Raw genomic sequence first — 16,440 nt, 5'->3', positions numbered from 1 at the left:
GAGGACTGACACACATGAATAATGCAAAGGAACTTCTCACATGCAAATATTTAAACACAGATATAAGTACACTCCTGAACCTGCACCTTAAAGGAAGAAAACCTAACCAGACACCCAAACTACAATGATGAGAACATTTTTTTTTAAAGCAAGCAAAAGAAATCTGGACAGTTTAATGAAATTTCATTTGCAGATAAAAACTGACTACCTCATATATATTCCATTAGAAACATGTTTGCCATGCTATTATATATCAAAGAATATCTAGTAACTATGAGACTAAAAGACAAAATAAAAAACAATCCTGTGAAATGCATTTTTTACTCCTGAGAAACACCATTTTTAATGTCCTTCATGATATAAAATACTGGAAAGATTTAGATAAGATTGTAATAAATAGTGTGAAAACAGCAGACACATGGAAACCAAATAATTCTGAAGTAACCTTGTCCACACACATCTCCTATAAAAGGATAATTAATTTTTCTAGAGTAAAATAGTTTGTATTTGGTTTTCAGTTTGATAGCGCAAGTAACAATGTGTACTTGCCTGCTCAAATATTCCCCCCTCCCCACTTAACTGTAATGAGTAAGATTAACCATCATAAACAAATGCTAAGTCATGCCGCGTGTTACACCACAATACTGGGGATCAAGCTGTCTTTTAGCCTCCACTCTGTGGAAAAGCAAGTTCATATTACCTTCAGTCCCACTCAGCCTTGTCCGCCATTAAATATTACAATACATGATAGAATGCGAGTAAATGTAACCCTGCTGGAGCTGTCACTCACTGGGATAAAAGGTTCACTGATGTGCCAAATAAACAGGCCCTCAAAGCAGATAAAGTTACACTCATGCTGGAATTGTTACATTCCCTTCTCAGGTTGCCAGTAACAGCAGATTTCATTACGGTGTGCTGCCACATTAAATAGCCAGTTCCAAATATCCTGCCTTCTATATCGAATAATTACTTATTCACTGAAAGGATAAAAAGAAGAGTTATGAATGGGGCTCTTGTCGACAGTGAAGCAGGAAACAGCTGACATATGGTATATGTTACATATGTGGCAATATTCAACTCAGTCTGTACTCGCATAGAAAACTGGAATGCAAAAATTCTACCTTGATATTTCTATCATCTATATTCTATTCTGCTCTTTGAAATAATGAGCACCACATTTACATACTAACAGCTAATATAATAGAAGCAGAATCAGCTTGCTTACCACACAGACCTTTAAAAAAACATTTATCTCTTCATTTTAATTCAAGACAGATTGCTCATGTTTTCAGAGGAAGAAAGAATATGCATAATTCAAAGATAATAAAAATATCACTAATACTTCACTGCTAATGCTAAACCTCATATTTAATTTGCCAAATAAAAATAGCAGGAAAATATCAAGGCCAAACAGGTGACTACTCTGAAAAAGTTGTTCTAACTGTTTTTGTACGATCAAGACAATAGGAAAATACAGTTCAAATATTTACATATCAAGTTCTTTTGTGATGTTTTTTAAAAACGATAATAAAGTTTCTTTCCCTAAAAAGATTTAAAAGTGTGTTCGTGTGTGTAAGGTCACATATTTTACAGGTGGTCTCGTAACTTTTTCTTAAAAAGTTTGAAATTGATATAATACTGGCTTTAAAAAGCACTTTATCCACTATTCCATCTTTAAAATATTACCCTTTAAAAATGTTTTAAAAGAGAAAGTTGTACTCAGACTGATTTTATAGTAACCAGTAAAAGCACAAAACTGCCCTGCAGTAGTCATAATATTTCTGAAAGTCACAGATGCCATTAGCCCAACCTAAATAAACAAACAAATAAAACCTTAGAAGGCCCTTTATAATGAAGAGAAACGTTAAGAAAATGGTTATAGCATAATCTAAAAGTTGAGTTCTTCATGTTATTTGCATTACTACATTTGAATTCTTTGTAATCCTTTAAAAATGCTTTGGTCATTTCTAAATTTTATTAAAAACAAACTATTTTAGTTCTATATTTCTATGAAAGAAGTTACTGTTGATATCACACAGCAAAAACTAATGTAGTATTGTTAATCTCCCATTACTACTGAAAAAACAAAGATGCAGAATATTTAATAAATGGACGAAGTGATAACTACTAATATGGTAGTTCACATGGCAGTGTTGCCTCAAAAAATGTAAGTCTTTAGAGCTGGAAAGCAGAGATACTTTCTAACTTATAATAAAATTAGAAAACTTTCCAACATTTATGCGAAGATCTATAGACTTTTTTTTTTTGATTATAAATGATTAATATTAAGAGAACTGAGAACTATTTCACTAACAGTCCCTGTTTGACATACTGCGAGAGCTTTCCCTCCTTACCCTTACAGGTCACCACCTCAGCCACAGCATCAATTTAGGTATGTACACAATTTAAAAATGTCACAGAATTTAATCCTACAATCCTACTTAGAGCACCTTTTGCTCCATTTGCACTGTTCTAAAAATAGCTGAGTTGCAAGTGTATTTACTATGTATGGTGCATTCTTGTCTAGAACATGACAAGAATAAAAGGACTTGACATATATGAGTAACAATTTCCAGAATTACAATAGTTGTGCTTAAAATTTTGCAGTTGATATAAAACCCTCTGGCTTCATAACTAAACCTATTTTCAGCTGTTTGAATCTGGGAGTGACTTTCATTTAGGAGAGGAAGGAAAAAAAATATACCCCTCTACTTTCCGCAGTATTTCACCAGAAATATCCAGTAACAGATGCTGTTAAACATCAGATGCCGAACTATATGGACCTTGTTCTAATCTAGCTTGTTTTTCCTTCTGTTCGTGGGTAGATAAAACAGCCTACCACATCAATATTTATATGGCAAAAAACGTAGAAGTCAGATTAATAAAAGAATAATCAAGTTCACCAACCTGTCCTACGTGTAAAATAAAGCTCAACAAACACTGAGGCTATGATCTTTGAAGCACAAAGAGATAAGAGGAGTTCTTCATATCTTCATCTACATTTCCTGGTTACAAAGCCATCTAACTGATACAGCCGTGAATACCTCTTGTGTGAAATATCACACAAGCACAACCTAGTAAGGTATCAGCGGTGACATTACCGGAGCTTTTCAACTATTCCTTTATACGCTCTCAAAAAGCACAGTATTCTGCTGCTGCTGAAGCCTCTTGATTAAAGTACACAAAGCAGCTGTTTATCCTCTCACAGTAACCAGCAGGTGAACCCGGTTCAATATTTATCACAGGCTTTCACAGATCACTGCTAACCAAGCAAACGTTTTAATTAAGCTGGAACTCGCTTCAAAGAGCTCATTCAAAATGTCAATCAGCGGGTAAAGGATCAGATACGGTGTCAGGTGAGAGCATGTAATACAAATCCACAACTTTCTTCATCCCATCGTGGTAAATTAGCCTATTCTAGAGTCCAGACCCTGATTGTAACAGACTGCCAGTCTCCTGGAATGTGTAACAGAAGTCACTCAAACTCTATTGTGAAGGTTGTAAGCAATATGTTAAACTGCAATGGGCTAGCACATTAAGACAGATTCTTTTCGCAGTTGTTTTTTGATACCCCAAGTGTTTGTTACACTACTCTCCATTTACTGTTTACTTTTTTTACCTAGCATAAATGGGGATTCCTTAACGCAGCTGCCCCAGTTTCTCAGACCACATGCTTTGACAGAAGTAATCAAGAGAGTACTATAAGGGTATAATTTCTCATCTAAACTCATACTAGAACTGCCCTCTTTTGCAAGAATCAGCAGCTGAAGGACAGAAATGGATTCCCAGGCGCTAGACTGAAAGAAGCTAAGAACAAGCAACTGCTTTGAGCAGAAGATCCTACACCTCCTGGATCTACAGATGTTCTTTTGGTGCAGCAACGCCGGGCAGCACTTCTCATGCTCTTGCAACAAACAATCCATTCTCTCTCTGCTGGGCTACAAAAAGGAACACTTGACAAGAAGTTACCTTTGCTTCGAGTACAAAATTGACTGCAATAAAACACAAATTAAACAAAGCAGGTTTTATCTGATTAAGAAAAATAAAAATGGAGGAACTCCTCTCGCACTTTCCAAATTTTATGTATTACTTTAATTTTCATAGTTTTCACTACACTTAGAAACAAATGCAGATTTCTTTGCCATTCAGCAGATGTTGGGAATCAATTTTCAATCACTGTGCACACCTAGTTACTTTTAATGTAAGCCATTCTTACTAATGCTAAGGGACTTAGTCATACATTTCCAAACATGTTCAAACTAACATGGCTTTTTAAACGAACTTTGTTTTGCTGCAGTATTGTCAATATCAGCCCTGTTCAGGGGAGCCAACTAATAGCTTTGTAAGTGCATGCCTTGTTTAAGGTGACGTACCTCCTAAAACGAGAGGCAAAAAAGAGTTTAAGAAGGAATAAGATAAGTGTAGATTGGAATAAACAATGTGTTTATTGCATTATTGTATCATCCTAAATACATAATCAATTATGATAATAGCAATGAAATTACCTCTGTTGACTTTATTTCAAACAGGATAAAATACACTAGAAAAGTATTTTTATAACTAGCAGTCTATGGTGTGACAGTCTTGATGTCATAAAACTGAACCTAGTTAAAGTAGCTGAAATACTAAAGATAAATAAGGCCTTACTTTCTGAAATTGTTTCTTGATGTCAAACCAGTTCTCAGTTCCTAAAGTAAAAGTTCACCACAGGCAAATAATATTCTATCCTTTCACTCTTAAACATAAAGATTAAAAAAGCTTTTATTTCTTAGGTCACTTTTTTTTTTTTAATTAAAGAAAAAGCTTAGAAAATACGTTTGAAAATGCCATCAATCCATGGCACAACCCAACGAAGTTTTTAAAAAGTGGTACATATCGTGATTTTAGTCTAAACCTTTTTATTTCATAAACACATTGGTAAGTCTTTGGATTCTGACTCAACCACTTTTTTTTTCTGTAGCAGTTGAATTTGAAACAAACTACTGTGTTATAGCTGAGTTTATTTTTTTCTATTTTTGGAGGCAAAAATAGAAATTGTTCTAATACAAGAGTATATTTTTCATCACCATCAGAGACTGAAAACATCAACCAGCAGGCCAAAAAACTCCCAGTACAGCTCCTGGATATGTTCCAAATATGGAAGCGTAGAGAGAAGCCTGGACCAAAATGTCATGATAATACTTCCAGGCTTACTCCATAGATAATAAATCCAGAACTTCAGTGACCATCCAGTCTAAACTGTTACTCATGCCCTACAATAACTGAGCAAATTCCTTTTTGGCCTGAAGCAATATTCTTATTTTTTTTAAGTAGTCTTTAAACAAGGATGTTCAGTAATAAATAGTCCTCAGTAGTTTACTGTATGTCTATCTGCAAAATCAGACCCCTGGATAGCACATTATAACGTACCGCTCGACTTCAAAAAGACTTAGAAGATCAGACTCTTACTCAATTTTTTACTTAACAAATAGTCAATCTATATTAAAAGTTTTCAGTTTTCTTCGCTACCTGAACTTTCTAGAACTTGTAAATCAAGTTTTTCAGACACCCACAGACAAAGCAAATCTGACAGCGAAGGAAGAAAAGTCTTTGTCTTCCAATGAAGGAAGAAATGTCTGAAAATCAACAGCACACTCTGCTGGCCTTTGTATTTCACAGTATTGATTGAATTTCAGTTGCACAAAGCATTTAAAATCCTACTTGAAAACCTACACACCTATCCCAAAACTAATAAAAATTACTTACCCTCAAATAACCTAGAACACAGATATACTTTTGGCAAGAAAAGATCTAGCTATCAGTATCTTGAAGTAATACCAAAGTGTCTGGCTTGTTCTGTGTTTACAACAGCAAAGTATACTAGAAAGATGCACTTGAAGTTAAAACAAACAATGATTAAAATAAAAGTTAATTTAAGACACACAAAGAGCCAAGGGCTGTTGGAAGAGGAGAAAAGAGAATTCAACTGCTTGTTGAAATCAAGCACATTTCCAAACATGCATGTAAAACCCTTTACTTAAAAACTGAGTTACCTACAGTGTATTACTATAAAACGACACAAGAAAAAAAAAATTGAAAAAGAAGAATGTCCTTTACCTTTTGAAAAGAAGGAAGTAGGTTCCCATACTGAAGAAAGAAATATGGGACAGACCTCCTTCCTTTTTCATATTTGTCTGATAAACTGGACAATTTCACGGTGTGCTCCTATACTTTAATATTGACAAGAACCATTCTATCACAGCCTTTGATAAGTGTTCACATGAACCAGATCACTAATGTAATTCAGCATCTGACATTCATCTCTACAGTGCCTCATATTTCTTCTTCTACTGGTTTTGCTTAAGCAATCTTTATATAAAAAGCAGAAAATTCAAGCACCAAGAATAGGAGAAAATTCTTAGCAGAAAGCTGCAGAAACAGCCCTGCATATTTGCACATCAGCGTCTGTGAAACTTCTGCTATGAAAAGTGATAATTTTACAGTTTTTAAAACTATCATGGTAACACACAGGATTTTTCTTTTTAATCACGCGCAAAATGTATTACATGGTTTTTGTTATAATCTATTGCAGTGATCAGCCCCGGTTTTCTCCACATTACTTTTTTTAAGGTCTTAAAGGCACAGATGTTAATATTAGATACTGTCTCTTATCTATGGCATATATCATAAAACAAAGAAAGGGAAGGTGAACAAAATCTACAAACTCTCAACTGTTCTCACTGCATTTCCATGGTCCTAGTTTCAAGTTTTTACATAATATAATGCCATAAACCTACTATAAATTGTGATAAAACACAGATTTATACAAGTTGTACAACTGCTGTCACAAGTTAACAGGCTGAATTACTGGGCCAGATTCTCTGCTGTTGGGGAGCCATAGCCTAGTCACCATAGTGAGTTCAGCTCACTGTTTAGGGGAACAAATTGGATAGAAACAATTTACACTTTGCAAACCACTCCACTTCAGTTAAGAATAAAATCACATATCCAGTTAAAATGTTTTCTTAAGTGATTATAAACTGCAGTATTTTATCTAGATTAGAAGTAAGTCTACAACCATCCTCACTGTCTGCATTTATGTTAAGGCTAAGATTGTCAAGCATGACTAATGATTCTAAGTAGTTATTAGGACCTGAGATGCCTGAAAGGGTCTGATCATTTAAAAATGCTGAGCATTTAAGGTCTGAAAATTAGACTCTGAGAACTAGACATGACAAGCTTAACACTCAAAAAACAGGTTTGGGGAATTCTTTTACAAATATATTTTGATCTAATTCTTTTTACAAATACCACGTAAGTCTCTTATAGACTATTACTATAACTCTATATATGTAAACCATATTTTAAATGTGATTCATATTTCAATTTGTGATCCAATGAGTTCTATATTTTCAGTGTAGTACTACAGTATAAAGAGATTACGATACTAGGAAATTAAAGTACATAAAAAGTACTCCGAGACAGCAAGGTACTCTGAAGTTAAGCTTTTATCACAGTCCGTTAAAAACAATACTATTCGAGGATTTGAAAAGTCAAGGTTCATCCATATTTAGGTGCCACTAATGATACAGTTTTGCTGAAGGAACCACCCTCTGTCTCCCATCACCTCCTCTACCATAGCAGCATAAACTACAGAGAAAAAAAAGTTTCACTCTGGAGTCACTGTTTAACAGTTTGATTCTCACAGATGAAAAAAGTGATATGCATTTCTCAACTTAGCAAGCAAGACTGGCAAAGTCACTAACTCACAACACAACTTCAAAGCAGTCGTTCATGTGATTAGTATTACATATAGCGTTTAGCCTCTCTCTCATCCCTTGAGATCAAGAATGTGTGAAATTTTTATAAGGATGGAACACAGCCCCAATCCCAGAAAAATTAAATTCTATGGAGTCCTAGTAGCTACAACCAAACTCTAGGCTGACACAGAAATCTGACTATGAAGGTCCCTCAGCCGAGCAGGATCCAGGAACATGATGCTGCTTTTAAAAATTAAGCTCCTTTTTTAGGTTTTTTTTTTTTTCTTCCTTTTACCACAAGAAGCACACAGTCACAAAAGATAAGAGTTAAACTAATTCTGTATCCACTCAAAAATGCAAAACTTATAATACTTTCAAATGTTTTAATTGTTTGACACTTCCCCTCCTAAAAAATGTATGAAGAGGTTTCTAAAATATATAATAAAACTGTAGTTTTATAAAGCCAGCTTATAACTAAAGAATACAGAAAGTCTCAGACCCACACCAAAGGGAACCACAGATGATGTACTCACCCTAACAGGAGAAGGAAAGACCATTTCAGCTGAAGACTGTTACACAAGGGAGTGCTTCCCCAGCAATTCCTCACCTAGCTGGCAATGAGTCAGCACTGTCTCAGAAAATGCACTTTTTTTTCTTTGCTAGACATCACCATCAGCAGTAAAAGCCATTGCAGTTCCCACTATTGATAGTGACAATACATTACTTTAAAGTAACTTATATACTAGCAGTTTGGGAACTTTTACATTAATTGAATGGGATGCACAATGCATTCTGAAAATATATTTAAGTCAAGTTTTCATGAGCATTTTCATTGCAGCAAAATCATTAAAAAGTTGATCTCTCTTGAACTAGCAATCATGATGTAAGAGCTATATTACTATATTACTTACTGTTTTAGGAGAAAAAACAGTGTTTTTCACACTTTTTTCAGAGTGAACAATCAGCTCACCATTCTTTCTCTGATGATAAACTTCTAAAGCATCAACTAGCTGCACTCCTTTTGCAAAACAATGACGTTTTCTAACCTGTTGGGGGAAAAAGTACTGTGCTTAAATACAGTGGACAGAAGTATGTGTATACACTAGCGGTCGGTGATTTTGTCTCAATTTTTTTCCCACTGCGAGTCTGTTCTGGTAGTACAGTGCATTGCTAATATTTATTAACAGTTTAACCAGATCTAAGCCACATAAAAGTGCTTTCAGAAAAGTTACAAAATTTTAATATAAAAATTCAGTAACAAAAAAACCCCTGCAATTTTTAACCCTGTCTCAAAAAGTAAGTTTGTCTTGGAAAATGAATTCATTAAAATAATCTAGTTATTTCTACATATAAACAGAGAACTAAATTACCAAACTGTTAGCAAGCTACCCTACTGCAGGTTCCTAGACAGCAACAGTCCTTTACTGAGCAACATATACTTCTAGAATAAGTGTTATGCAAAAAGTTTATTTTGATATTCATACAAGCTAAATTTCAAACTGAATTAGGCCCCCATTCTAATAATGTTCTTTTTTCACTGTAATCCCACGTATTTTAGAGGCTGACCAAATGCAGGAACCTTCTTTGGCTCTTACTGAGCAAAAAAAAGAGGATATATATTGTTTCCTAACTAATTAGTAACAGTTAATTACCACTGAGTTTGTCTTCTATTATTTCACCCTGTTACAAAACTGGTAGAAATTATGATATTATAGATAGAAACAGGAAACTTCCATAACTAAAAGCTATAAAAACTATTCACAGTGCACACCCGAGACACAAGTATTAAGTCACATGGTAGCAACACCAACACAGGTAAAACCATTACAGAAGTATTGCACCCCATGTAGCAGGCCAGAGATAACTGCATTTGACAGGATATAAAACAGAACTGTAACACATTCAAAGTGGTATTTGTATTTTTAATACATATTTGCAAGAGCACTTTCAACCCTAGAATATTGTGCTTCAACTGAATATTACAGACCAACTGGTGATACGTGTATGCAACAAGCATATAGTTAGTATGCAACCAGCAATAGTATGTAACAAGTAATTTATGATATGGTATTGAGAATAATTTAATTCAACAGTGGACTCCATAGTAACAAGCAACAATAAAAACGAACAAAAAAAGCCAATCTAAATTATGACAGTGACATGACCCAATTAATCTCTATGCCTTCCTCTAAAATGTTGATACTTAACAGCTTGATTCAGCTATGCCTGAGTTATCTTACTGCCAATAAGTTTTGCTCACCTGCTGCTCAGTTTCTAAAGAGCGAATCCTTTTCCTGTCTACTTGAAAATCATCATTTTCATTGCCACATAGAGATGCCCTTTTTTTGGCAGACAATTTTGAAGCTAGGGTTTCATTTTCCTTATGCTCTGTAAAAAGAGCAAGAGCATGTCCATTACTAAGAATGCATTAAATAAAGGCAACATTTCTAAAAAGATAAATTATTATACATAAAGACACATGATGTATGAAACGAAATAGTAGTGGATATTTCCTGATCCATTTACCATCATTTTCAAACAGAGCAACATCATGTACTACTATTACAATGGCAAAAAAAGTCCTTGACTTAAAGAAAGCCAACGAAAGACATCACTGGCTATGTATTTTACTTCTAGAACAGATTTTGGCTGTCTATATATGAAGCAATAATATTTAAATTTGTTTTTTAAAGTTCTGTTTCTCTCCATAAATTAGATTTAAGACAGATGTGGATACCTATGTATATATATATCTATGGATACATACAGTATCCAACAAGAATAGAAAAAATATATATATTTAGTTTAGTTTATTTCTGTAGTAAACTGAACAAATACTAAAGGTATTAATTTAGGATGCTTAGTGCACTACCTTTGGACACTTTCATAGAAGACATTTTTTAAAAAAACAGTTAAGAAATAAATATCTCCATTTTCTTGTATGTACTTGATACTATGGCTAACTGCAAGGGACTTTATTTTTTAGAACAAAAATAACATCCTCATAATAGTTTCCAATCATTTGCCAAAGTCATAATGCCGAACTAGGACAGTGCAGATCAACATCTTCAGCAATTGTGAATGAGGCTTCCTTGAGGCACTTCACAGCCAGTTGTTGTCTCCAGCAAATAAGTTCTATCTGCACCTATATTTTCAGCTAACTACTCATGTCCCTTAATTTTTATGGTTTTACAAATTATATACTTTGCAAAATCAAGTGAAACTAACTACAGAATTGCAACGTGAAATACCTGTTTAAAAAAAAAAAATCCCAAGCACAAAAAATAAGCCTCTATAATCCCCATTTCCTGTTACAGTTACCTAACATATTTCCCTTAACAATAGGCACTTTGAAGGAAAACAAGAATTTATGGTGGCTCTTTGTGTCTATGAATACACCCAACCTCTTTTTCTTTCTGTATCTGACCAGCAGGACAGGTGTTGCAACACCTTCCATGTTAACAACAGTGATGTCTTTCTGTAGTGAGGGTTTTACTCAAAGTGTTTGCTACGGAGCATAGTATTCTAGGCCTACACGGCACTTGCAAGTTGTGTGTTGACTCTAACATATGCTACATGCAATGCAGGAACACCTGTTACTTTTATTCCTTTAAGCTTTAGCTTACAGTACGAATGATTTACTCTCCCAGAATTCAGATTCCAGAAAACTAGTAAATACTGCAAGAATTCAAGTTTTTCAATTCAAGGTATATACTTCAGCAGTGCTGATAATTTGTTCTGGAACCGTCTACTGGCTCCCACAGTTCAAATCAGCAAAACAGAAGCACAGAATGCCAAACAGGAAAAAAAACACAAATACTTTTACCTACAGCACAGTCCTATTGCATGTCTTTTTTTGGTCACTTGATGTAGGGTGAACAGAACGTCCAGATGTAATTAACAAGCCAGAGAAAGGTTAGAAGGTGGAAGTGTTGAGACCGTGGTCCAATGGCTAGTTAACGACCCCTACTACCAGGATGGCTGGACAAAATAGCCACCTCACAAAATGAGGGATTTATTAAAAGTTACCTGTGTTTGTTAGTGGGGTTTCAGTTTTTATGGAACTTCCTGCTTCATAATTACTAAAAGAACAAGAAGCACCATGATTCACATTTGCTGCAGCCTTGTTGCTCTCAGATTGGGAATGACATGTACAGCGACATGGCAATGAAGTCTCCGGCTTTCTGTCTTCCTTTTCACATGAGGATTTAACCAGTAACTTCTCTAAAGAAGATAAAGGACACAATCATTTGTCTTCTATTAAAAAAAAAAAACTACACAGGACTATACATTAGCACTAGACTTTCAAAACAGCTAAGATGAAAGATTTTGTTTAGGTACCAGTTTCTAATCACTAGGTCTGTAAATTATACACCTTTAAAAATGAGATACATGCAAACAACCTTACTCTTTCAGTTACATACAAACCAGCACAGGTTTAGTAGACTGTTTTAAGTTTACCAAACACCACCTTAACTAAGGGAATAGGTATTACTTAGGAACTTTAAAAAAAATGCACATACATCAAAGAAAGACTTTGAAGTTCCGCTGAGTATTAGCCACACTGAATCTCAGCTCAAAATGTTGTTACCACAGTATAATAAATATGACAAGCTATGCAAATTACCAAGTTTTTGGATCTTTGACATTGTTTCTTGTACATAAAGAAGCAGCATTCTTAAGGAAAGAGCCAAATTTGAAGTGTCAGATACACAGCCATGAGTGGCCCAACTCAGAATCAGCAAAGAAAAGAAAAGGAACAGATACAAAAGCTTACTTTCAAATTGAGTTCTTCCCAATAAAGCAGTACAAGATTTTTCAAAAATACAAGAAAATTCTTATAATTTTTTAAACACCATTTTGAATTGGCCTTTATTTGGTCCCTTTACACATGGATGTGATCTATATCATCTATTTTATTATAAACCTCGTGTCTCTATGTACTACTCAGTCTGAACAAGCTCATCACTCCTTGAAGAACTCCAGTGCAAAGAACTGCAAAAACTTACAGAACTGAAAAATACACCTCTTTTTCAATTCAATTTGCATAACACGAGCCACAAATATTTTCTTACAAAGTTCAAACAGCCATATTGTCCCCTTAAGATAACAGATATCTAAATCCATTTTAACATGAAAATTACATTGCTCAATATTATTGAGCATTACTGTTTTGATTGCCTAATGACATTTTGCCAGTAAGACTGTATGTATAACGATGGACAAATACCTGCAGATATTCCTTAAACCAAATGTTTAAAGTTTGAAAAGCAACAGCAATTCATTATAATATATTTCAGCAGTAACAACCGGGCAAATGGACACTGAGATAACTTACCATACAGAGACTGCTGCCATGATAATGCAGAACAAAGCAATGCCAAACTTTTGCCACTTCCTGTAGGGCTCTCCAACAGACAGTGTTGCCTGTTATTTAACCCCTTCACAATCTTTAAGGAGCAGAATGAGAACAAAACCATAATTAACAGAGAAAGCAAAAAGAATGTTTTAACTACGCTAAAGGTAACTTCTAAAAATAGACCAGGGCACTTGCTGTCATTTAAACAAAACAAAACAAAAAACCCTCTGAGCAGTGCTCAGACATTCACTTTCCAGGAACTATGAAATACTTACCTGCTAATAGCAATATCTGACAGGGCTGACTTTCTTTCTGTAGTCTTATAGAACCAAAACATTTAAAACATCTGTCACAGAACCAAAATATTTGTCTTGCAACAAAAATATTTAAACTTCTCAACTTAAATATAAAAAATAAATATGAAATATAAAATATGATACAAAAAAATCCCTCTAAAAAAATTATTAGAATATTATATTCTGATTAAAAGACATTTTAGTAGAACAGTCTCTCCTCATACAGCTTGTTAAATAAGCATATATATTACACAGCACATAACTTGGTTCTTAGCATAAATGTTCAGCCTACAAATCCAAAATGTATTTCAACATTCCAAAACATTATTACTATTTTATAATCCAAATGCCATAGATTCCTAGTCATGGGTCAGATATCATTATATAGCACAAACATGTACAGAGAACAAAGAAACACAGAAATACAGTAATTTACAAGTGAAATACTGAAAATAATGGAGGCTCTGAATTGTTTATGTTTTTCTTCTAAAGGCTGATAAGAATTGCAAAACATAAACTACTACTTTAGTGAACATTAATATAAGTTCTACTTACAGCATTCATCATAGCTAGTTGTGAGGGGTAAGCCTTGCAAGGGAATATAATCTTCACTCCCCCAATAGTATATTCTGACACATCAGAAGACATTGCCACTTTTCAACCTGTTTATTTCAGATTTATAACTGCAATAGAAATAAAAACAAGTATTAACCAGCTAACATTAGCAACCACAGGAAAGTCTGAAACAAAATACGGCACCAAATAGAAACAAGCAGAAACTGCTAACCTGATAAGAGGGTTAAGTGGCTCAGGATATTAAGAAAAGTGGCATACAGGAATTTATACTATGTGACATCAGTTCAAACCTGGTCCTTGTTACAAACAAGAGCAAGTTACCAGCACCTGATAAGTAACATTAGCAATTAAGCAATTTAGAAGTAATTATGAATGAACTGTGCACATCATTCCAGATTTTATTTCACAGAGTGAATATTGGCTAGGATACGAACCCAAATCCTTTGGGGAAAAAGTATTTTAGGATATTTAATAACTATAAATAATCAGTTTTTCAATTCTGCGGGTCCATTAACTTGAGCTCCAAGACACTGCAAGCTACAGTGATACAGCCGACAACTGTAGCTTCTAAATATGCTTTTTTATTTTCTTAACAGTGAGAAAATTAAGACTGAACACAGATTTTAAAAATGAGATGTTTTCTTTCTTATAGTACTAATACAGTAATTATTCAGGGGAAAATGAGCTGTCATTCACTTTACTATTCTGTTTGTTTTACCTTCTTGCACTTCTCTCACTTCGGGAAGTAAAAAGAAAGACTGTGCTGTATCAGCATGTCACTCTATCCAGCTGAGTGTCTTGCTGGACAAACCTTACACCCAGTCCTATTTTCCCTATCATTCTAAAATACTGAAATTATTTAATTAAAAGTTTTGAAGACAGATATATGGCTTTTAAAAAGACTATAGTTTTTAAGTGGCACTAACTTTTCTTATAGGTCTTCAGCATCTACAAAATAGCTAAAAATGAATTTAAATTGGCAACCTCCCTGTGATAAATTAATTCACTAACCTGTGTCCTCATCTGACTCTTAATGAGTAAACATATGCATCAAAAAGCCACCAACACAGGCCATGATTCAGCTTCATCATCAGCTTCCTCAACAGGAAAAAGAAATCCTAGCCAAAAGAGATCGCTAACATGAGTTTGCAGCCATCCCCTCCTTCCAGAAACGCAACTGCACCCCATTGAAAGGCTTTCCCCTCACACGCAGAAGGCTTCGCTCGAACATTTTTTTGAGTAGAGCGTAAACGATCTTTGCCCAAGAAAAAGCGAGCCCCTACGAGGGGGGCGGGAGGGGCTCAAGACCGAAGTGCGGCGGTAATCAGAGACCGGGGCCGGAGAGGAGGGACCCTTCCCCAAGGAAACCCCTGCCCCCGCCCCGGGGCGGATTTTCGCGGGGCTCGCGGCGGGGAGCGCCGGGGCCAGCTGCTGTCATCCTCCTGCGCCTTCCGCCCCGGCCTACAAAGGGCACCTGGGCACTTCTTTTCTCTGTCAGGAGACGGTAGGAGACGGTAGGAGCCACTAGAGAGCCACTTCCCCCCGCTCCCCGCGGCGAGCCGGATCCGTCAGAGCCGCGCTCCGCCCCGGCGCGGCCCCGCGGGAGGCGACGAGCCGCGACCGCTCACCTCACGCGGCGGCGGCAGCAGCCCTCTTCAGCGACCGTCCTTCCCGCCTCCGCCCCGGCCGCGGCCCCTCCCGCCAATCAGCTGACAGGAAAGGTCCCGAGCCGCCAATCAGCGGGCCGCGAACTCAACAGCTCCCGCCTTCCCCCTCCGCGCTGTTAGAGCCAATCGCGGAGGGCCTTCTTGGCTCCCGGGTTGTCTTCGTTGCTGGGCAACTGCCCGGCGGTCGCGGCGATGGCGGCGGCGCGGCCCGCGCCTCTCGGGGCCTCCGGTAGGTTCCGTTCAGTAACTACCGCCGTTTGGAAGCGGGTTTTGTTGGTGTTATTTGTGGGGTTTTTGTTTTGTGTTTTTAAGCGGGAGACAGAAGCTCTGGTAGCGCTCGCGTATGTTTATAATCAGGATATGCTGTGGGACGTGCTGGCTCTTCACAATGTCTTCCTTACAGTTGAAATATATACTTTAAAAAAATTTTTTTTAACTTACCTTTAGGATAATTACTGAAAATACTGTGCAGGAACCTAAAATGCTAATGAAAGTTGATTTTAGTAAAGTCTGTGACTTTTAAGTACTTGCATGCATTTAAAACAACTTTGATCCTGAGACTTTGCATTGCCAAGAGCGAGGTTCTGCAAGTCACTAGGGTTGTTTTTTTCGGTTTTGGTGGGGCTTTTTTTTTGCTGAGGCCCTGTAGGATGTTTCCCTTTATCTAACCTGGGTGTCAATCTGGAAAATTTAAATCAATATAGGCAAATCCACTTGAAATTAGAAGTAGGAATATCTACAAATTGATCCAAAACATACACTTGTTTTTACTTAAATATCACTACAGCATATAAAATCACAAG

General features: G+C 36.0%; 1 protein-coding gene across 5 annotated transcripts in view; it reads right to left on the bottom strand.

Moving 5' to 3' along the window:
* The window catches only part of BRIP1 (BRCA1 interacting protein C-terminal helicase 1), a 77,883-nt gene extending 61,487 nt beyond the window's left edge, over nt 1-16,396 (bottom strand). Inside the window, exons 1-7 of one of the 5 annotated variants that reach the window (XM_026071387.1) lie at nt 15,599-16,396; nt 14,982-15,088; nt 13,950-14,077; nt 13,078-13,189; nt 11,769-11,963; nt 10,000-10,127; nt 8,651-8,785 (exon numbers count right to left, since the gene is read on the bottom strand). In XM_026071387.1, coding sequence (XP_025927172.1) covers nt 8,651-8,785; nt 10,000-10,127; nt 11,769-11,963; nt 13,078-13,189; nt 13,950-14,042 — 663 coding nt within the window. In that variant the 5' untranslated portion in view covers nt 14,043-14,077; nt 14,982-15,088; nt 15,599-16,396. Of the gene's footprint in view, nt 1-8,272; nt 8,378-8,650; nt 8,786-9,999; nt 10,128-11,768; nt 11,964-13,077; nt 13,190-13,949; nt 14,078-14,981; nt 15,089-15,444; nt 15,463-15,598 lie in introns of those variants that run through there. The other 4 variants (XM_026071388.1, XM_026071389.1, XM_026071391.1 and 1 more) reach the window with 4 other exon arrangements.
* Nucleotides 16,397-16,440: the final 44 nt, after the last annotated feature.

Source organism: Apteryx rowi, unplaced genomic scaffold (genome assembly GCF_003343035.1).
Source record: "Apteryx rowi isolate R43461 unplaced genomic scaffold, aptRow1 scaffold_325, whole genome shotgun sequence".
Taxonomy (NCBI): domain Eukaryota; kingdom Metazoa; phylum Chordata; class Aves; order Apterygiformes; family Apterygidae; genus Apteryx; species Apteryx rowi.
Note: the sequence above shows the minus strand (reverse complement) of the source record. Positions and strands in the feature narration are given on the sequence as shown.